The 23,944-nt window shown below is 44.2% G+C and overlaps 1 protein-coding gene across 1 annotated transcript in view; it reads right to left on the bottom strand.

The window, feature by feature from the left end:
• Positions 1–23,944, bottom strand: part of LOC137433750 (myosin-6-like) — a 181,262-nt gene that overhangs the window by 71,320 nt on the left and 85,998 nt on the right. Inside the window, exons 9-15 of the mRNA XM_078786144.1 lie at positions 23,755–23,853; positions 23,485–23,588; positions 20,454–20,592; positions 16,514–16,632; positions 14,700–14,849; positions 14,438–14,608; positions 14,127–14,306 (exon numbers count right to left, since the gene is read on the bottom strand). Of these exons, the coding sequence (XP_078642270.1) occupies positions 14,127–14,306; positions 14,438–14,608; positions 14,700–14,849; positions 16,514–16,632; positions 20,454–20,592; positions 23,485–23,588; positions 23,755–23,853 (962 nt within the window). The remainder of the gene's footprint in view (positions 1–14,126; positions 14,307–14,437; positions 14,609–14,699; positions 14,850–16,513; positions 16,633–20,453; positions 20,593–23,484; positions 23,589–23,754; positions 23,854–23,944) is intronic.

Genomic DNA, 23,944 nt, shown 5'->3' with positions numbered 1-23,944 from the left:
ATGTAGAGGACAGTTATGGCGTTTTACACCTTGTTTTGTAAAAACTGAGATTGAGGTTGAATGTAGAGGACAGTTATGGCGTTTTACACCTTGTTTTGTAAAAACTGAGACTGAGGTTGAATGTAGAGGACAGTTATGGCGTTTTACACCTTGTTTTGTAAAAACTGAGACTGAGGTTGAATGTAGAGGACAGTTATGGCGTTTTACACCTTGTTTTGTAAAAACTGAGACTGAGGTTGAATGTGGAGGACAGTTATGCCATTTTACACCTCGTTTTGTAAAAAATGAGACAGAGGTTGAATGTAGAGGATAGTTGTGGCTTTTTACACCTTCTTTTGTAAAAACTGATACTGCGGTTGAATGTAGAGGACAGTTATGGCGTTTTACACCTTGTTTCGTAAAAACTGAGACTGAGGTTGAATGTAGAGGACAGTTATGGCGTTTTACACCTTGTTTTGTAAAAACTGAGATTGAGGTTGAATGTAGAGGACAGTTATGGCATTTTACACCTCGTTTTGTAAAAATTGAGACTGAGGTTGAATGTCGAGGATTGTTGTGGCTTTTTACAGCTCGTTTTGTAAAAACTAAGACTGAGGTTAAATGTAGAGGACAGTTATGGCGTTTTACACCTCGTTTTGTAAAAACTGAGACTGAGGTTGAATGTAGAGGACAGTTATGGCTTTTTACACCTCGTTTTGTAAAAACTGAGACTGAGCTTGAATGTAGAGGCCAGTTATGGCGTTTTACACCTCGTTTTGTAAAAACTGAGACTGAGGTTGAATGTAGAGGACAGTTATGGCTTTTTACACCTTGTTTTGTAAAAACTGAGACTGAGACTGAGGTTGAATGTAGAGGACAGTTAAGGCGTTTTACACCTCGTTTTGTAAAAACTGAGACTGACGTTAAATGTAGAGGACAGTTATGGCTTTTTACACCTTGTTTTGTAAAAACGGAGACTGACGTTAAATGTAGAGGCCAGTTATGGCTTTTTACACCTCGTTTTGTAAAAACTGAGACAGAGGTTGAATGTAGAGGACAGTTATGGCGTTTTACACCTCGTTGTGTAAAAACTGAGACTGAGGTTGAATGTAGAGGACAGGTAAGGCGTTTTACACCTCGTTTTGGAAAAACTGAGACAGAGGTTGATTGTAGAGGATAGTTGTGGCTTTTTACACCTCGTTTTGGAAAAACTGAGACAGAGGTTGAATGTAGAGGATAGTTGTGGCTTTTTACACCTCGTTTTGTAAAAACTGAGACTGAGGTTGAATGTAGAGGACAGTTATGGCGTTTTACACCTTGTTTTGTAAAAACTGAGACTGAGGTTGAATGTAGAGGACAGTTATGGCTTTTTACACCTCGTTTTGTAAAAACTGAGACTGAGCTTGAATGTAGAGGCCAGTTATGGCGTTTTACACCTCGTTTTGTAAAAACTGAGACTGAGGTTGAATGTAGAGGACAGTTATGGCTTTTTACACCTTGTTTTGTAAAAACTGAGACTGAGACTGAGGTTGAATGTAGAGGACAGTTAAGGCGTTTTACACCTCGTTTTGTAAAAACTGAGACTGACGTTAAATGTAGAGGACAGTTATGGCTTTTTACACCTTGTTTTGTAAAAACGGAGACTGACGTTAAATGTAGAGGCCAGTTATGGCTTTTTACACCTCGTTTTGTAAAAACTGAGACAGAGGTTGAATGTAGAGGACAGTTATGGCGTTTTACACCTCGTTGTGTAAAAACTGAGACTGAGGTTGAATGTAGAGGACAGGTAAGGCGTTTTACACCTCGTTTTGGAAAAACTGAGACAGAGGTTGAATGTAGAGGATAGTTGTGGCTTTTTACACCTCGTTTTGTAAAAACTGAGACAGGTTGAATGTAGAGGACAGTTATGGCGTTTTACACCTTGTTTTGTAAAAACTGAGACTGAGGTTGAATGTAGAGGACAGTTATGGCGTTTTACACCTTGTTTTGTAAAAACTGAGACTGAGGTTGAATGTGGAGGACAGTTATGCCATTTTACACCTCGTTTTGTAAAAAATGAGACAGAGGTTGAATGTAGAGGATAGTTGTGGCTTTTTACACCTTCTTTTGTAAAAACTGATACTGCGGTTGAATGTAGAGGACAGTTATGGCGTTTTACACCTTGTTTTGTAAAAACTGAGACTGAGGTTGAATGTAGAGGACAGTTATGGCGTTTTACACCTTGTTTTGTAAAAACTGAGATTGAGGTTGAATGTAGAGGACAGTTATGGCATTTTACACCTCGTTTTGTAAAAACTGAGACTGAGGTTGAATGTCGAGGATTGTTGTGGCTTTTTACACCTCGTTTTGTAAAAACTAAGACTGAGGATAAATGTAGAGGACAGTTATGGCGTTTTACACCTCGTTTTGTAAAAACTGAGACTGAGGTTGAATGTAGAGGACAGTTATGGCGTTTTACACCTCGTTTTGTAAAAACTGAGACTGAGGTTGAATGTAGAGGCCAGTTATGGCGTTTTACACCTCGTTTTGTAAAAACTGAGACTGAGGTTGAATGTAGAGGACAGTTATGGCTTTTTACACCTCGTTTTGTAAAAACTGAGACTGAGGTTGAATGTCGATGACAGTTATGGCATTTTACACCTCGTTTTGTAAAAACAGACTGAGGTTGAATGTAGAGGACAGTTATGGCGTTTTACACCTCGTTTTGTAAAAACTGAGACTGAGGTTGAATGTAGAGGACAGCTATGGCTTTTTACACCTCGTTTTGTAACAACTGAGACTGAGGTTGAATGTAGAGGACAGTTATGGCTTTTTACACCTCGTTTTGTAAAAACTGAGACCGAGGTTGAATATAGAGGACAGTTATGGCATTTTACACCTCGTTTTGTAATAACTGAGACTGAGGTTGAATGTAGAGGACAGTTATGGCATTTTACACCTCGTTTTGTAAAAACTGAGACTGAGGTTGATTGTAGAGGGCAGTTATGGCGTTTTACACCTCGTTTTGTAAAAACTGAGACTGAGGTTGAATGTAGAGGACAGTTATGGCATTTTACACCTCATTTTGTAAAAACTGAGACTGAGGTTGAATGTAGAGGACAGTGTTATGGATTCGGCACTAATTATTATTGTTGTTATTATTATTATTCTTGTTGGTTCTAAGTATTATGGTTATTGTTGTTTAAGGGAAATGGTTATTGTGGTTAAAAGGTTAAAAGCGCTCATGAAAAAGAGACAGGAAGCCGGAAGACGACGACGGAGAGAGGAAGAGAGACAAGGCGTGAGGACAGTGAAAAGACGTGTCTTGAAGCTCTGTACGGAGCGTGGTTGAGCGAATGTCGCGAGTGAACTTTGAGTCTGTGAAAAGAATCGTGCGATCGGTGTTATCGCTGGAGTATTGAAAAAGCCTGTGTAGTCAGGTACAGGCGTGAGATTCCTGAGAATCCTCGCCTAGAGGCTGCGGCTCGAGTAAGAGCCGTCCGCCATTTGGGGAACCTCACGCGTCGTTCGCGGAACAAGGTTTTGCTGCATCCGCTGGTCTCGCCCTCCGGTGGTTTGCCGAGGATGTGTGTGCGCGACAGCGGCGTTTGAAGAATACGGTGCGGTTCGCCGGTTGAACGGTGAATGTGCACGTTTGGATCGCATCTTTGGTATTCCTCTTTCCACCGCTAATTTGCTGTTGGTTGGGACCACGTGACGGTCCCCGCCTTGCTTACACCTCCTTACTCGCTTCATCGCCTCTTCGCCGGGAGCACCATTGAGTTACAGAGACATTGAGGAGTGTTCGGTCATATTCACTGGGAGAGCAGTGTGTTTTATTACTTTAATAGATGGTACCATCTCGAGATATTGATTGTATTGTGGATTGCTATAATTGTTGTATCGTTATCCATGTGTGATTTTAAACATATATTATTGGTTTGTTGATACCTCTTGGTGTGGTTTCCATAGTGATTTCGACACGGAATAACATATTTTTCTGCCGTGGCTCCTCCTGGGGTTCGGAGGTATACCGAGACCAGGAGGTCCGGGAGGAACACGTAACAGAAATTGGGGGCTCGTCCGGGATAAAAAAAATTCCCTAAATTTAGTCCGGGAAAGAATTCCCTAGCATTCCCAGAATTCGCAAATTTGGAACTTTTTCCAACATTCCCAAATTTTTCAAAAAAATAAAATAAATTTTTTTGTTTTTGAGATTTCTTGTGTGAAGGTTAACAGATGTTAACAATAGTCACCATGGAGTTTGACGCAGAGAAGTTTGCAGTGACCCCTAGTGAGGCACAGTTCAGAGCGTTACTAAAATCGGACCTCTTGGTGTTGGCCAGACATTTTAGCTTGGAGGTCCGAACGAATATGAGGAAAGCAGAGATGTAGAGATTGGTGATAGAATCTCTGGTGGGACAAGGAACATGGGAAGAGGGAGCCTTGGATTGGTTACCCGAGGAACAAGAAAATGTGGAGCTCCGGATATTGGAGATGCAATTGCAGAGCCAGGAAAGTTTAAAAGCAGAAGAAAGAGAACTCCGGGAAAGGTTAGAAGAGAAAAAAGCACAAGAAAGAGCAGAGGAAAGGAGAGTTGAAAGAGACATCGAAGAAAGAAGAGAAGAGAAATAAAGCAGAGGAAAGGAGAGTTGAAAGAGAACTCCAGGAAAGGTTAGAGGAGAAAAAAGCAGAGGAGAGAAAAGCCAAAAGGGAGTTAAGGGAACGTGAAATGGCGCTTCAGCAGGAACTTAAACTCAAGGAGCTGGATTTAAGGAAAGAACAGGGAGAGGTACCATCCATGCCGACGGGTCCGACACCTAATCAGACCACCTGGGATGTTGGCAGACATGTGAGGCTGGTTCCACCCTTCAATGAAAAGGAGGTAGCCAATTTTTTCCTCACACTTTGAGAAAGTGGCTCAACTGCTAAAATGGCCTGAGGAGTCCTGGACCATGTTAGTGCAAAGTGTTCTGGTGGGTAAAGCTCAAGATATTTATTCGGCTTTACTGATTGACCAATGTGCAGAATATGAGATAGTGAAGAAAAACATTCTCAAAGCCTATGAATTGGTCCCGGAAGCTTACCGGCAAAAATTCCGGAATGCCAGGAAGAGGGAGAGTGAGACCCATGTGGAGTTTGCCAGAATGAAAGAAACCATGTTTGATAGGTGGTGTGATTCAAAAGGTGTGGGGAAAGACTTCGAACTATTACGACAATTGATCCTGGTGGAGGAATTCCAACAGTGTTTTCACGAGGACATGAAAGTACATCTGGAGGAAAGGAAAGTACCAAAGTTGTATGAGGCAGCCACCATGGCAGATGACTATGCCTTAACACACAGGATGGGGTTCCACAAACCTAACTTCTCGCCTAGACTTAAACAGGGGAGCTATGGTACATCCGGTGCGGAGAACGAAAAGGCATGGTGGCGGCCTCGAGATGATTATGGGGACTACTCTGATACCACAACTTTTAGAAATCAGAAGACTACGGTACCAAGACAGACCTATCTTCCGGGGGGCTCGAGGCAGACCACGAGGTTCTCCTCCGGGCTTACTTGCGCTTTTTGCCATAAACCTGGACACTTGATGTCCCAGTGTTACACCATGAAAAGGGAAAACCAAGAACGGAATCAGACTAGTACGACTCCGAATGCATTGGCAAATGTGAGAAATCGTTCTGGGAGAGCAGAGCCTTGTGAAGGGTCCCCTGCCAAAGTTACGGCATCCCGGAGCGACCTTGTTCAAGAGGGACACAAACCTTTCATTTCAGAGGGGTTTGTGTCACTGGATGGGGACTTGACCAACCCGAGACCTGTTGAGGTATTGAGGGACACAGGAGCACACCAATCATTGATGCTTGAGGGCATTTTGCCAGCATCAGAGAAGACGGCAACTGGTGTTAGTGTGCTTTTACAGGGGGTTGGTGGCTATGTTAAAGCTCCACTTCATGTCATCCATTTGAGGTCTGATTTGGTGTCAGGACCGGTCACCGTAGGTTTACAAGCCACTCTTCCTGTAGAGGGAATCTCTTTTATTATCGGGAATGATTTGGCCGGTGGTCGAGTTTCTGGTAATTCAATGTTGGTGGAAAAGCCCAGTAAGGAAAATAACACCACCCGGTTAGAGAAGGAGATTCCGGGTATTTTTCCATCCTGTGCAGTGACTCGGGCTATGGGTAGAAGGCACTCTGAAGAGAAAGAAAAGGAAAGCGAGGGGGATTTGGGTTCCTTGGAGATATTGGAAGAAACCTCTGAAAGAGATAATGACAAGGGGAGTGACATCCAATAACTTAAGGAAAAAGTGGCGTTTGGAACCAAAGGGGACATGGAGTGTCCGTCAGAGACCGCGGGGAACGAGGGTGAGCAAACCGTGCTGGTCCGAAAAAGATTGGTTGAAGAGCAACACGGGGACTCGGAGATCTGGAGTTTAATTGGGAAAGCCGTTACAGAGGAAGAGGCTAGGAAGATACCTGTTGGTTACTTCATGAAGGGGGAAATACTCATGAGGAAATGGAGGCCACCGGAGGTGCCAGCAGACGATGAGTGGAAAGTTCATTACCAAATTGTGGTGCCACCGCCGTACCGGAAGGAGATCTTGGGTTTGGCACATGAGACACCTTGGGCCGGGCACCTGGGAGTGAACAAGACCTGTGACAGAATATTGGTACATTTTTTCTGGCCAGGATTGCGACGGGATGTGGCGGAGTTCTGCAAAATTTGCCATTCTTGTCAGCTGGTGAGAAAGCCTAATCAGAAAATCCCATCCGTCCCTTTAAAACCAATTCCAGCTTTTGAAGAGCCATTCAGCCGAGTCATTATTGACTGTGTGGGCCCTTTACCCAAAACTAAGGCTGGACATCAATATTTGCCGACCATCATGTGTGCGTTCACAAGGTTCCCAGAGGCAGTGCCTCTTCGGAAAATAACGGCGGCAGTTATTGTGAAGGCCTTGATTAAATTTTTCACTTTGGTTGGCCTACCTAAGGTCATCCAATCTGATCAGGGTTCCAATTTCATGTCCACGCTTTTTCAACAAGTGGTACACCTGTTGGGAGTGGAACAAATAAGATCAAGCACTTACCATCCCGAGAGCTAAGGGGCTTTGGAAAGGTTTCACCAGACGTTGAAGAATATGATTAGAACGTATTGTCTTGAATGTGACAAGGATTGGGACGAAGGAATACCCTTATTGTTGTTTGCTACGAGGGAATCCATGCAGGATTCATTGGGATTCAGTCCTTTTGAAATTGTGTTTGGACACGCAGTGCGAGGACCATTGAAATTGGTGAAGGAACAGTGGTTACAGCAGGAGTCACAAACACCGATGGTGGAGTATGTGTCCACGGTAAGACACAGATTGGCAAAGGCTTGTGACGTGGCAAGAAAGAACTTGAAAATGACCCAGAGAAAAATGAAAGAGAGACATGACAAGAAATCTCAGATAAGGAATTTCAGTCCCAAGGACCGGGTGTTAGTATTGCTTCCTGTTCCAGGTCAGCCACTACAGGCTAGGTATTTTGGTCCTTCTGCAGTCGAAAAGAGGGTTAATGAGACAGATTACGCGGTGACAACTCCCGACCGACGGAAAAATCGACAGCTGTGTCATGTCAACCGACTGAAGAAATATCATGAGAGGAAGCCTGTGGAAGAAATGGTTCCTGTCTCACCTGTCGTGCCGGTGGCCGGGGAACAAGTGAATACAGAGGGGGACGCCGGTGTGAAGTTTGATAACTTGGATGACCAGGCTTGTCCCAGATTGACGAACACGGAAGTGTTGTCATTCAGATGAGAAATTAGGTCATTTGACGAGGGAACAACAAGGGCAACTATCCAGCCTAATTTTTGAGTTTGCACATTTGTTCACAGATGTACCTGGTCGTACTGACCTGGTATATCATGATATTGAGGTGGGGTAAGCCACTCCGGTGAAACAACACCCCTATCGGATGAACCCTGTGAAGATGGAGTATCTCCGGAAGGAGATGCAATATATGTTGGAAAATGACATCATCGAACCAAGCAACAGTGAATGGAGCTCACCATGTGTGTTGGTTCCGAAACCCGATGGCAGTTTTCGTTGTTGTACGGATTTAAAACGGGTTAATGCAGTGACCAACACCGACTCCTATCCCCTCCCGAGGATTGATGACTGTATTGATGGGATAGGCCCAGCTAAATTTGTAACTAAATTTGACTTGCTGAAAGGGTATTGGCAGATTCCTCTTATTGATAGAGCCAAGGAAATCTCGGCTTTAGTCACACCAAATGGGTTGTATCAGTACAAGGTTCTTCCCTTTGGATTGAAAAACGGGCCGGGTACATTTCAACGGCTGATTAATAAGCTCATTGCAGACCATGGGGGGGTGGAGGCTTATCTGGATGATGTCATCATCCACACTATGACCATGGAAGACCACATTAAACAAATCCATGCATTTTTTCAGAAACTGACCGAGGCAGGGTTGACCATCAACTTAGCTAAGAGTGAGTTTGTAAAGGCACAGGTGGTGTTCCTCGGCCATGTAGTAGGTCAGGGTCAGGTGCAACCGGTGACAGCCAAGGTAGAAGGCATTGATCGCTTCCAAGTCCCAAAAGGGAAGAAAGAGCTGATGAGATTCTTAGGTATGGCGGGTTGGTACCGGCGGTCTGTAGGAATTTTCTGATGTGGTAGCCCCTTTAACGAGTTTGCTGAGAAAAGAGACCAAATTTGTTTGGGATGACAAATGTCAGGCAGCCTTTGCCCACGTCAAAGCAATATTAATGAGCTCTCCTGTCCTAGCAGCCCCGGACTTTCAAGCACCTTTCAAGTTGGCCATCGATGCAAGTGATGTGGGGGCTGGGGCAGTCCTATTACAAGAAGATGAGGATGGAGTGGATCACCCGGTGTGTTACTACTCCAAAAAGTTCAACAAACATCAGGCAAATTATGCCACCATGGACAAAGAGACCCTTGCTCTCCTGCTAGGGCTGCAGCATTATGAGCTGGATCTAGGAATTACGTCCTTTCCCATAAAAGTCTTCACAGATCACAACCCCTTAACCTTCATTCAAAAAATGAAAAATAAAAATCAGAGGTTGATGAGATGGAGTTTGGCTTTGCAGGGGTTCAACTTGGAAATTGAACATGTAAAGGGCAGGGACAATGTTGTGGCTGACGCTTTGTCCAGAGTGAATTAACTTTGGAAATCTCTGTAAGTTGTTTGAAATTTTGTTGCTTTATTTTTTGGGAAATATTGATTATTGTTGCCCATGGGAATTGATGATTTGGGTTGTGAGTTTACTTTTGTTGGATTCAAGAATTTGCCTACAAAGAAAGTTTTCGCTGTGTTCAAACTTTCGTTCTTGAGGGGGGGGGGAAGTGTTACGGATTCGGCACTAATTATTGTTGTTGTTATTATTATTATTGTTGGTTCTAAGTATTATGGTTATTGTTGTTTAAGGGAAATGGTTATTGTGGTTAAAAGGTTAAAAGCGCTCATGAAAAAGAGACAGGAAGCCGGAAGACAACGACGGAGAGAGGAAGAAGAACAAGGCGTGAGGACAGTGAAAAGACGTGTCTTGAAGCTCCGTACGGAACGTGGTTGAGCGAATGTCGCGAGTGAACTTCGAGTCCGTGAAAAGAATCGTGCGATCGGTGTTATCGCTGGAGTATTGAAAAAGCCTGCGTAGTCAGGTACAGGCGTGAGATTCCGGAGAATCCTCACCGAGAGGCTGCGGCTCGAGTAAGAGCCGTCCGCCATTTTGGGAACCTCGCACGTCGTTCACGGAACAAGGTTTTGCCACCTCCGCTGGTCTCGCCCTCCGGTGGTTTGCCGAGGATGTGTCTGCGCGACAGCAGCGTTTGAAGAATACGGTGCGGTTCGCCGGTTGAACGGTGAATGTGCACGTTTGGATCGCGTCTTTGGGATTCCTCTTTCCACCGCTAATTTGTTGTTGGTTGGGACCACGTGATGGTCCCCACCTTGCCTACACCTCCTTACTCGCCTCATCGCCTCTTCGCCGGGAGCACCATTGAGTTACAGAGACATTGAGGAGTGTTCGGTCATATTCACTGGGAGAGCAGTGAGTTTTATTACTTTAATAGATGGTACCTTCTCGAGATATTGATTGTATTGTGGATTGCTATAATTGTTGTATCGTTATCCCTGTGTGATTTTTAATATACTATTGGTTTGTTGATACCTCTTGGTGTGGTTTCCACAGTGATTTCGACACGGAATAACATATTTTTCTGCCGTGGCTCCTCCCGGGGTTCGGAGGTATACCGAGATCAGGAGGTCGGGGAGGAACACGTAACAACAGTTATGGCGTTTTACACCTCGTTTTGTAAAAACCGAGACTGAGGTTGATTGTAGAGGGCAGTTACGGCGTTTTACACCTCGTTTTGTAAAAACGGAGACTGAGATTGAATGTAGAGGACGGTTATGGGTTTTTACACCTCATTTTGTAAAAACTGAGACTGAGATTGAATGTAGAGGACAGTTATGGCGTTTTACACCTCATTTTGTAAAAACTGAGACTGAGGTTGAATGTAGAGGACAGTTATGGCATTTTACACCTCGTTTTGTAAAAACTGAGTCTGAGGTTGAATGTAGAGGACAGTTATGGCATTTTACACCTCGTTTTGTAAAAACTGAGACTGAGGTTGAATGTAGAGGACAGTTATGGCTTTTTACTCCTCCTTTTGTTAAAACTGAGACTGAATGTCGAGGACAGTTATGGCGTTTTACACCTTGTTTTGTAAAAACTGAGACTGAGGTTGAATGTAGAGGACAGTTATGGCGTTTTACACCTCCTTTTGTAAAAACGTAGACTGAATGTAGAGGACAGTTATGGCGTTTTACACCTTGTTTTGTAAAAACTGAGACTGATGATGAATGTAGAGGACAGTTATGGCTTTTTACACCTCCTTTTGTAAAAACTGAGACTGAATGTAGAGGACAGTTATGGCGTTTTACACCTTGTTTTGTAAAAACGTAGACTGAATGTAGAGGACAGTTATGGCGTTTTACACCTTGTTTTGTAAAAACTGAGACTGAGGTTGAATGTAGAGGACAGTTATGGCGTTTTACACCTCCTTTTGTAAAAACGTAGACTGAATGTAGAGGACAGTTATGGCGTTTTACACCTTGTTTTGTAAAAACTGAGACTGATGATGAATGTAGAGGACAGTTATGGCTTTTTACACCTCCTTTTGTAAAAACTGAGACTGAATGTAGAGGACAGTTATGGCGTTTTACACCTTGTTTTGTAAAAACTGAGACTGAATGTAGAGGACAGTTATGGCGTTTTACACCTTGTTTTGTAAAAACTGAGACTGATGATGAATGTAGAGGACAGTTATGGCGTTTTACTCCTCCTTTCGTAAAAACTGAGACTGAATGTAGAGGACAGTTATGGCGTTTTACACCTTGTTTTGTAAAAACTGAGACTGAGGTTGAATGTAGAGGACAGTTATGGCTTTTTACACCTCATTTTGTAAAAACTGAGACTGAGGTTGAATGTAGAGGACAGTTATGGCGTTTTACACCTCGTTTTGTAAAAACGGAGACTGAGGTTGAATATGTAGACGACAGTTATGGCTTTTTGCACCTCATTTTGTAAAAACTGAGACTGAGGTTGAATGTGGAGGATAGTGATGGCATTTTACACCTCGTTTTGTAAAAACTGAGACTGAATGTCGAGGATAGTTATGGCTTTTTATGACTCGTTTTGTAAAAACGGAGACTGAGGTTGAATGTCGAGGACAGTTACGGCATTTTACACCTCGTTTTGTAAAAACTGAGACTGAGGTTGAATGTAGAGGACAGTTATGGCGTTTTACACCTCCTTTTGTAAAAACGTAGACTGAATGTAGAGGACAGTTATGGCGTTTTACACCTTGTTTTGTAAAAACTGAGACTGATGATGAATGTAGAGGACAGTTATGGCTTTTTACACCTCCTTTTGTAAAAACTGAGACTGAATGTAGAGGACAGTTATGGCGTTTTACACCTTGTTTTGTAAAAACGTAGACTGAATGTAGAGGACAGTTATGGCGTTTTACACCTTGTTTTGTAAAAACTGAGACTGAGGTTGAATGTAGAGGACGGTTATGGCGTTTTACACCTCCTTTTGTAAAAACGTAGACTGAATGTAGAGGACAGTTATGGCGTTTTACACCTTGTTTTGTAAAAACTGAGACTGATGATGAATGTAGAGGACAGTTATGGCTTTTTACACCTCCTTTTGTAAAAACTGAGACTGAATGTAGAGGACAGTTATGGCGTTTTACACCTTGTTTTGTAAAAACTGAGACTGAATGTAGAGGACAGTTATGGCGTTTTACACCTTGTTTTGTAAAAACTGAGACTGATGATGAATGTAGAGGACAGTTATGGCGTTTTACTCCTCCTTTCGTAAAAACTGAGACTGAATGTAGAGGACAGTTATGGCGTTTTACACCTTGTTTTGTAAAAACTGAGACTGAGGTTGAATGTAGAGGACAGTTATGGCTTTTTACACCTCATTTTGTAAAAACTGAGACTGAGGTTGAATGTAGAGGACAGTTATGGCGTTTTACACCTCGTTTTGTAAAAACGGAGACTGAGGTTGAATATGTAGACGACAGTTATGGCTTTTTGCACCTCATTTTGTAAAAACTGAGACTGAGGTTGAATGTGGAGGATAGTGATGGCATTTTACACCTCGTTTTGTAAAAACTGAGACTGAATGTCGAGGATAGTTATGGCTTTTTATGACTCGTTTTGTAAAAACGGAGACTGAGGTTGAATGTCGAGGACAGTTACGGCATTTTACACCTCGTTTTGTATAAACTGAGACTGAGGTTAAATGTAGAGGACAGTTAAGGCGTTTTACACCTCGTTTTGTAAAAACTGAGACTGAGGTTGAATGCAGAGGACAGTTATGGCTTTTTACACCTCGTTTTGTAAAAGCAGAGACCGAGGTTGAATGTAGAGGATAGTTATGGCTTTTTACGCCTCGTTTTGTAAAAACTGAGACTGAGGTTAAATGTAGAGGGCAGTTATGGCATTTTACACCTCGTTTTGTAAAAACAGAGACTGAGGTTAAATCTAGAGGACAGTTATGGCTTTTTACACCTCGTTTTGTAAAAACTGAGACTGAGGTTGAATGTCGAGGACAGTTATGGCGTTTTACACCTCGTTTTGTAAAAACTGAGACTGAGGTTGAATGTCGAGGACAGTTATGGCGTTTTACACCTCGTTTTGTAAAAACTGAGACTGCGGTTAAAGTAAAGGGCAGTTAAGGCGTTTTACACCTCGTTTTGTAAAAACAGAGACTGAGGTTAAATCTAGAGGACAGTTATCGCTTTTTACACCTCGTTTTGTAAAAACTGAGACTGAAATTGAATGTACAGGACAGTTATGGCGTTTTACACCTCGTTTTGTAAAAACGGAGACTGAGGTTGAATGTAGAGGACTGTTAAGGCTTTTTACAGCTCGTTTTGCACGTTTTTCATCATCTATCTATAATTCCAGTAATCTCTGTGTGTTTGTTTGTTTGTACGTTTGTACGTTTGTCTGTGACCGCTGTTTCTCGACAACCACGGGTCCGATATACTTGAAACTTGCCAGGTATATTGCTGGGGACCCGAGGATGTGCCTTTTCAAGGTTTCATATTAATCGGACAATTACTTACCGAGCTATGTCCAAAAAACGATTCAACCAATCAGAGAGCAGCGAGCTATCGCGTGTGCCGAACGTGGCGGACACACTCTGCCTCGGATGGCACATTTGAGAGCGTATTCATTTATTTCACGTTTGCAAACTATGTTGGCGCTATGTTGGCGTTAAACGATGTTTTAAAACTAATTAAAACCCCGGGGGGATTGTCACTGTACTCGCAAGCCGTTCGCCGTTCGCTTTGGCGTTGCGAATGGACCAAAACATTTCATGCACCAAACCATTTCATGTAAAGCGTTCGCCGTTCGCTTTGGCGTTGCGAATGGACCAAAACATTTCATGGACCAAACCATTTCATGTAAATAGAGGGGGGGATATAATTTTAGATATAGATATAGTACGGGCATGCCCTAGTGGTGACAATTTGTGCAACAAGTGAATTCGCTACAAAAACACACCAATGGTGCCTCTTTAGTGTTTTCAACAAAGTGATAATGAAACATTTGAAGGAATAGCTTACGGCTCCCGCGTAGTGCAAAAGCTCGAAGTGTGCCTCGTATTTCTTCTTCTTGTCAATCTTTGGTTTCTGGAAGTTTTGAGACTTCCCAAGGTGGTTGTCATACAGTTTGGTTTTGAAGCTCATGTCTGAGGCCTTTGGAAACATACATTCCTCCTCCAAGATGGACATTATGCCCATTGGCTGAAAAACAAGACAAAGGTGGTTTGGGTTATCTAGACATTTACCTATATTGTTTAAATAAAGTATATAACCTCCAAAGACATCTGCAACAAGCACCTAAAATGACACTGTCGTGGTAACAAATTGCTCACCTTCTCAATGAGGTCGATGCAGGCCTGCAAGTCCAGGCCAAAGTCAATGAACACCCAATCGATTCCCTCCTTCTTGTACTCTTCTTGCTCCAGCACAAACATGTGATGGTTGAAAAACTGTTGCAGTTTCTCGTTGGTGAAGTTGATGCAGAGCTGTTCAAAGCTGTTGTACTGAGGAAGAGAATTTCAGGATAGTTCCCCAAAATGGAAAACACAAACAAACGAAAGAATATCGAACTGCAGAGGAAGCAAACGCACTCACATCGAAAATCTCAAACCCAGCGATGTCCAAGACGCCGATGAAGAACTGTCTGGGCAGTTTGGTGTCCAACGTCTTGTTGATGCGAATGACGAGCCACTTGAACATACGATCGTACACCGCCTTCGCCAAAGCACCCACGGAATACGTGACCTGTGGGACAGAATGAGTGAAGAGTGAAGTCGGTGGCGCATCATCGCAAATCCCCACGCTTCCCTCCGAAAGCAAAGAGTTGAAAGATGGCAAATCGTTCCATATTGTAAATGACCCAATATCACATTTTGAGTTAACTTTTGAAGCGGCGAAGTCATTCAATATTTGGTTATGTCCGCCTGTCCATCAAAAATGAAGAAGAACCTTCCTAACCCACCGTGTTTAATTCTAATGGGTTCTACAGGGTAATTCTAAAGGGTTCTAAAAGGTATTTCAAAGGAGTTTTAAAGGGTAACTATAAAGGGTTTCATTCGTTTCTAGGGTTTGCCTATTTCATATTTAAAATGCTAAACTAAACCGCTTCCTTCAGACAAGGGTGCGATTTATTTTTCTCCTTTTGACCCCTGTGACCCTAAGTCCCCAGCCCCTGGGGCATAAATGAACCAGGGATCAAATCCCCCAAAAAATCGTAACATATTTCATGTGCCCCCCAATGTTGACATATACAAAGTTTAATTTTAAAATGATGAAAAATGTGCCCGTAATTGAATTTTTTGGTAATTCACATTTTGACCCACCCTCGGAAGGCAGGGCCAAAAATGATACTGCTCTTGCACTTTTGTGCCATGGGGTGATCCCCAAGTTTTGGATCAAACTACCAAGTTTGGTGAATTTCTGCACAATGTTTAGGAGGAGACATTGTGATGGACGGACAGAAAGGAGATATTGATGGACGGACAGAAAGGAGATATTGATGGACGGACAGAAAGGAGATATTGATGGACGGACAGAAAGGAGATATTGATGGACGGACAGAAAGGAGATATTGATGGATGGACAGAAAGGAGATATTGATGGACGGACAGAAAGGAGATATTGATGGACGGACAGAAAGGAGATATTGATGGACGGACAGAAAGGAGATATTGATGGACGGACAGAAAGGAGATATTGATGGACGGACAGAAAGGAGATATTGATGGACGGACAGAAAGGAGATATTGATGGACGGACAGAAAGGAGATATTGATGGACGGACAGAAAGGAGATATTGATGGACGGACAGAAAGGAGATATTGATGGACGGACAGAAAGGAGATATTGATGGACGGACAGAAAGGAGATATTGATGGACGGACAGAAAGGAGAGGAGATATTGTAAAAACAACTCTATCTATTCCCAACATCCATCAATCTTGGGAATTGTACTTGTGTGGAAGAAACAAAGCGATGCTTCTCATTAGGTTCTCATTGGATCACAGGAGAGTGAACGGGATGGTTCCTTGTTAAAAGCACAAAGATGAGGGTTACTTTATTGTGGGAAGAGGTTCGAAGAGGTGGATGTATATACAGTACATTAGAAAATAATGGCGATAAACAAAGTTACCTTCTTTGAAGATCTCAAAGTGAGGTCATGTGTATTATCCTCAAAATAAACATCAGTATTGAGGATTTAACTATAACCAAGCAATTGTGGCCAGTTAACCTATGGTCGTTGCTGCTGGTAAAGGGTAATTTCTCAGGAAAAGCCAGATTATTATCCACGGATGTTAAAAAGGAATGCCCACTTAAGATGTGACGTCAGAGTGGTATAGTACCAGAACTTAAATGAACTAGAACGACACTCTTCGACGTCACGGTGTGCTGTTTTTTTTAGTGCTCACCTGCTGCACGGTTTGACCTTTGGTGATGTATTCATTGCCGACCTTAACCCGGGGATGCAGGATACCTTTGACGAGATCTGCGGAACTGATGCCCATGAGGTAGGCAACCTTGTCTATGTCTGCAAAACCGTTCACACCATGTCAAGAGGTCCTTTGCTGATAATAACCCATGCAGATTATATAACTTCACATCCAGGAATTTCATACACCTGGCTCAAGATTCACATTTCAAAAGAAAGCACAAAACGGAAATTCAACCCATCTTGCCTCTGCTAACTTCCCTCCTATCATTTTTTGAATTTGTAAGACAAATTTCCGTTTGACGTTATGGGGTATTATGTGTAGATCAGTGACAAAAAATCTCGATTGAATTCATTTCAAATTCAGGCTTTAACACAACAAAATGTGTTGTTTCAAGGGGGGTGAATACTTTCTGAAGACACTGTATTCGATTATTTAAATACTTTTAAAATTGTTTTGAAAGCCAATGTGGGACCACACTCTTTTTAAGGGCGGATAGGGACAGTTGGTTGGGAGTTTAATTGATACAGCTGAAATTATCACACTTAACAAAACCCACACCTACAAGCATCGGAACATCACAATATGCGGCAAGCAACTCAGCACAAAATGCACGCATACCCACAGATCACACCTATCCAATCACAGTGTGCCTACATTTTCTTCCTATGTCCCTGCATCTCTCTATCGACATTCTCGGTACATGTCCAACTCAATTTAAACTTATCTGCTGTTTAATGTAATTGAAGAGTGCAACTGAACTGCCCCCAGAGGCATGTACATCCTCGGCATGTACGTGGAAGAATGCGTAATCCTAGGGGAGCAGGGGAGAGTCTGAGAGCTTACAGAGCAGATGGAGCCAGACCAGAAGATAAGTCCTTCATAAAACTAAGAGGCCACTGACCTGTCTGTAACACGAGTACAGCACACATTGTGCTCCGGCCTCATCGTGACAGATAGCTAATAAGGTTGAGAGCTTTAATCTCCACAATACCTAACAATACCTAACGGCTGAAGAAAGAAGAAAATGGCGAAGGAAGAGATACAAATCAGGATTTGGGAACACGGGCACTGATGCCATTTGGACCTGCTGCTGATGACGAGTTGAGGCCGGACAGCACTTCCTCTACCTTATTTGGGTGTGAAAGGTATAGTCCAGAATGTCGCGATCTCTCTGCTCTATCAGAACTCTGACCATCCCCAGCAAATGAGGATGCACGCTTTATTCCAGAAATCCCCACCCAATTTAACTGCCAAAATCCAGGCCTGTTGCACGCAAACTTCAACACTTTTGATCCTCTTCCCCTCTCAAGCCCTCACCCACCCTGGTTTGTGGAACCATATTCCTGTGGATATTCAATCCCACTCTTCCCTCAATGTCTTCAAGCAAGCAGAGCACACATGCCATCCTCCACCCTATCCGCAATCTTTTCCACCACCATTAACCCAACCACTTCAAGCAAGCAGTGCACACATGTCATCCTCCACCCTATCCGCAATCTTTTCCACCACCAGTAACCCAACCACTTCAAGCAAGCAGAGCACACATGCCATCCTCCACCCGATCCGCAATCTTTTCCATCACCATTAACCCAACCACTTCAGGCAAGCAGTGCACACATGTCATCCTCCACCCTATCTGCAATCTTTTCCATCACCAGTAACCCAACCACTTCAGGCAAGCAGTGCACACATGTCATCCTCCACCCTATCCGCAATCTTTTCCATCACCAGTAACCCAACCACTTCAAGCAAGCAGAGCACACATGCCATCCTCCACCCTATCCGCAATCTTTTCCACCACCATTAACCCAACCACTTCAAGCAAGCAGAGCACACATGCCATCCTCCACCCTATCCACAATCTTTTCCACCACCATTAACCCAACCACTTCAAGCAAGCAGAGCACACATGCCATCCTCCACCCTATCCACAATCTTTTCCACCACCAGTAACCCAACCACTTCAAGCAAGCAGAGCACACATGTCATCCTCCACCCTATCCGCAATCTTTTCCATCACCAGTAACCCAACCACTTCAAGCAAGCAGAGCACACATGCCATCCTCCACCCTATCCGCAATCTTTTCCACCACCATTAACCCAACCACTTCAAGCAAGCAGAGCACACATGCCATCCTCCACCCTATCCACAATCTTTTCCATCACCATTAACCCAACCACTTCAAGCAAGCAGTGCACACATGTCATCCTCCACCCTATCTGCAATCTTTTCCATCACCAGTAACCCAACCACTTCAGGCAAGCAGTGCACACATGTCATCCTCCACCCTAACCGCAATCTTTTCCATCACCATTAACCCAACCACTTCAGGCAAGCAGTGCACACATGCCATCCTCCACCCTAACCGCAATCTTTTCCATCACCAGTAACCCAACCACTTCAGGCAAGCAGTGCACACATGCCATCCTCCACCCTATCCGCAATCTTTTCCATCACCAGTAACCCAACCACTTCAGGCAAGCAGTGCACACATGTCATCCTCCACCCTAACCGCAATCTTTTCCATCACCATTAACCCAACCACTTCAGGCAAGCAGTGCACACATGCCATCCTCCACCCTATCTGCAATCTTTTCCATCACCAGTAACCCAACCACTTCAGGCAAGCAGAGCACACATGTCATCCTCCACCCTATCCGCAATCTTTTCCATCACCAGTAACCCAACCACTTCAAGCAAGCAGAGCACACATGCCATCCTCCACCCTATCCGCAATCTTTTCCACCACCAGTAACCCAACCACTTCAAGCAAGCAGAGCACACATGCCATCCTCCACCCTATCCGCAATCTTTTCCACCACCATTAACCCAACCACTTCAAGCAAGCAGAGCACACATGCCATCCTCCACCCTATCCGCAATCTTTTCCATCACCAGTAACCCAACCACTTCAGGCAAGCAGTGCACACATGTCATCCTCCACCCTATCCGCAATCTTTTCCATCACCATTATCCCAACCACTTCAGGCAAGCAGTGCACACATGTCATCCTCCACCCTATCCGCAATCTTTTCCATCACCAGTAACCCAACCACTTCAGGCAAGCAGTGCACACATGTCATCCTCCACCCTATCCGCAATCTTTTCCACCACCATTAACCCAACCACTTCAAGCAAGCAGAGCACACATGCCATCCTCCACCCTATCCGCAATCTTTTCCACCACCATTAACCCAACCACTTCAAGCAAGCAGTGCACACATGCCATCCTCCACCCTATCCGCAATCTTTTCCATCACCAGTAACCCAACCACTTCAAGCAAGCAGAGCACACATGCCATCCTCCACCCTATCCGCAATCTTTTCCATCACCAGTAACCCAACCACTTCAGGCAAGCAGAGCACACATGCCATCCTCCACCCTAACCGCAATCTTTTCCATCACCAGTAACCCAACCACTTCAGGCAAGCAGAGCACACATGCCATCCTCCACCCTATCCGCAATCTTTTCCACCACCATTAACCCAACCACTTCAAGCAAGCAGAGCACACATGCCATCCTCCACCCTATCCGCAATCTTTTCCACCACCAGTAACCCAACCACTTCAAGCAAGCAGAGCACACATGCCATCCTCCACCCTATCCGCAATCTTTTCCATCACCAGTAACCCAACCACTTCAGGCAAGCAGAGCACACATGCCATCCTCCACCCTATCCGCAATCTTTTCCATCACCAGTAACCCAACCACTTCAGGCAAGCAGAGCACACATGCCATCCTCCACCCTATCCACAATGTTTTCTACCACCATTAACCCAACCACTTCAAGCAAGCAGTGCACACATGTCATCCTCCACCCTATGCAACTGTAGTCCCACTGTCCCCCCTGTGATTGTGAAGACCCTGCAGATGGATATAGTAACACTCATAAAACACAGCTGGTTTGACTCACTCTCGGTGCCATCGGCCTCGGCTTGCTCCTCTCTGGGCTTCTGCTTGAACTTCATGTTCCCAAAGTGCATGATGGCTCCGGTGAGCTTGTACGTTCCATACTTCTCTTCCGGTAAGAAGCCAAGCACGTCCATGGCTTGCTGTACACAACCATATGCATAAAAAGTGCTCAATGTCCCATCACTAATGCTGTCGTTGTGATTTTACAAAATGAAAATGTGAACACAACCGACGCTGTGATTGCACGTTTCCGACATGGAGCTGCTTTTTATGATAAACCCTTGAAATAATCGTGTTTCAGACATCACAACCAAATTGTGCGGCCTTGCTCTAATCAGGCAAATTGTGCGGCCTTGCTCTAATCAAGCAAATTGTGCGGCCTTGCTCTAATCAAGCAAATTGTGCGGCCTTGCTCTAACCAAGCAAATTGTGCGGCCTTGCTCTAATCAAGCAAATTGTGCGGCCTTGCTCTAACCAAGCAAATTGTGCGGCCTTGCTCTAATCAAGCAAATTGTGCGGCCTTGCTCTAATCAAGCAAATTGTGCGGCCTTGCTCTAACCAAGCAAATTGTGCGGCCTTGCTCTAATCAAGCAAATTGTGCGGCCTTGCTCTAATCAAGCAAATTGTGCGGCCTTGCTCTAATCAAGCAAATTGTGCGGCCTTGCTCTAATCAAGCAAATTGTGCGGCCTTGCTCTAACCAAGCAAATTGTGCGGCCTTGCTCTAATCAAGCAAATTGTGCGGCCTTGCTCTAACCAAGCAAATTGTGCGGCCTTGCTCTAACCAAACAAATTGTGCGGCCTTGCTCTAATCAAACAAATTGTGCGGCCTTGCTCTAACCAAGCAAATTGTGCGGCCTTGCTCTAACCAAGCAAATTGTGCGGCCTTGCTCTAATCAAGCAAATTGTGCGGCCTTGCTCTAACCAAGCAAATTGTGCGACCTTGCTCTAACCAAGCAAATTGTGCGGCCTTGCTCTAACCAAACAAATTGTGCGGCCTTGCTCTAATCAAGCAAATTGTGCGGCCTTGCTCTAACCAAGCAAATTGTGCGGCCTTGCTCTAACCAAACAAATTGTGCGGCCTTGCTCTAACCAAGCAGACCTTCCAATCGCCATTTCGTATTGTGCGTAGGAATAATTATCTCGTGTGATTATGTTCAGAGATATATAAGGACACAGGTGAGTAACTGATGAAGTGGAACAGGACGACAAATGCTTAGTACTCACGTGACCTATCACTGGGAGCCATCACTTATTGTGTTTGCAAAATGGCGGACTTTCAAGTCGCACTTTCCTCCCTTGCAGGTACACCGTTACCCCCAAACGTCTGAGAATACCTGTTCCTTGTTGTGACAATTCACACATATTTGTCTCATTTGCATAATCATGAATATCATCAACCGACAGTAGATCGAGTCGTGGACAGACTCTTGGCTCAGTTTTTAAAATTCCTGTATCAGTGAACGGAGTTCAGCAATCTCAGGAAATAAGGAATAAGTTGTGCAAAGTGGAAACCTCCATCAGCAATACTCGAAGCATCGCAGCCTTCCGCAAACCTTGCGGAACATCATTATGGAATGAAAGAAAACGGAAAAACACTGAACCATTCGATGAATGTGGCAGACCATGAAACGTCGCCATCCGAGGGAAGATCGTTGTGTGATGGTCACACAAATCTCAACACATCGAACATCCATTCCGTGATACAGCAGAGTTCAGGTCATCGTTGGGATGGAAGTGCCGGTGTGTTTCATCGATCCGAACATTTGATGGATTACAGTAGAACATTAGTCACTGGAATACACCTGGTCGTTTGCTGTAGCTCTTCCCAGAGTTAGCCAGGGCTCGAATTTGGTGGTGGTCATGGCACAACATGACGTATGCACTCTTTTGAAAGGACCATAGGATCTTTAATGTCACGTGACCGGGTTGGACACCGGCTTCCTTATGATTCGCACCAGGAATGGACATTTTGATCTTATCGGCTTCCTGTAGCTCTCTGGGTGTTCACACGGCAGGTGATGCCTGTTGTTGATAGAATGTGCGGTAATCATCGTGTTTGATGGGACTCATTCTCTGGTGTTACTATAACTAGCTGGGTGGTTAAACCACTCGTAGTCCGAAAGTACTCCCCTTTTTTGACAATATACACGATGACAACCAAATGAAGCCATTCCCAAACACTCTCCTTTTTCCAGGTTGTTGTGATTTTCCCCCCTCTCCTTTCACCTTTTTATTAGTTCGTTCTTGGTTGTTTTGTTCCTTTTCTGTTTATTCCCCACTTTCCCCTTCCTCTTCTTTCATTCAGCTTGTGTGCAGCTTGTTCAGCCCCCATATGACCTTCTCCCCAATGTGACCTTCTCCCCCATGTGACCTTCTCCCCCATGTGACATTCTCCCCCATGTGACATTCTCCCCCATGTGACATTCTCCCCCATGTGACCTTCTCCCCCATATGACCTTCTCCCCCATGTGACCTTCTCCCCAATGTGACCTTCGCTCCAATGTGACCTTCTCCCCAATGTGACCTTCTCCCCCATATGTCCTTTGCCCCAATGTGACCTTCTCCCCAATGTGACCTTCTCCCCCATATGTCCTTTGCCCCAATGTGACCTTCTCCCCCATGTGACATTCTCCCCAATGTGACCTTCTCCCCCATATGTCCTTTGCCCCAATGTGACCTTCTCCCCCATGTGACCTTCTCCCCCATGTGACCTTCTCCCCCATGTGACATTCTCCCCCATGTGACATTCTCCCCCATGTGACATTCTCCCCCATTTGTTGATTTCACACTCTCTCACTTCTGCTCTGCTGTTGGTGTTTTCCCCCCTTTGCATTTTGTTCCCTTCCATTTTGCTGTAGCTTTTAATGAGCCTCGACCATGTATACAAAAAAGAAACAAAAAGAAGAAGAAGACTTTCACCGTCATGCATGGGCCTAGTCCAGCCTGAGTATGGGCATTTTCTGCAAGTGTTGGGTCAACGTAAAAACACTGCAAACTTCCGCTGCGGAGCTCTTCCTGAACAAGTGCTTACGTCAGAGGCGAGCAGCTCTTCGCCATCATCCAAGTTGTCAACAGTTACGACTCCTTGCGAGCAGAAGTGGAAATCGTACGGATTCGTTGATATGAGGAGTATATCTGTTACAAAAGAACACAATGTTCCAGTCGTCAGTGCACAGTGGTCTCCAGGTTATTAAAGGCCATTGTGATATTGTGGCAGCACCTCCCTCTGAGCGTTCTCGCAAGCGATGAACAAGTGTTAATAACCTTTCTGTACATCGAGGTATCTTGTCTGAGTCCTCACCTTGCAGTTCTGGCTTCTTGCCAGAACAGATTTGATAGTATATGTGATAACTTCGCTCTGTTGGCTGCTGGAAGATCACCCTGGACTTCTCCAGCAAGTCTGGAGCACAAACAAGACCATGGGTGGTGTTACTTATCAACAAACAATCAATAAGGTGGCATTGCATTGTTTGGACAACAGCCCAAAGCGG

The sequence above is a fragment of the Myxine glutinosa genome, chromosome 10 (assembly GCF_964187855.1).
Source record: "Myxine glutinosa chromosome 10, kmMyxGlut1.1, whole genome shotgun sequence".
Lineage (NCBI taxonomy): Eukaryota > Metazoa > Chordata > Myxini > Myxiniformes > Myxinidae > Myxine > Myxine glutinosa.
Note: the sequence above shows the minus strand (reverse complement) of the source record. Positions and strands in the feature narration are given on the sequence as shown.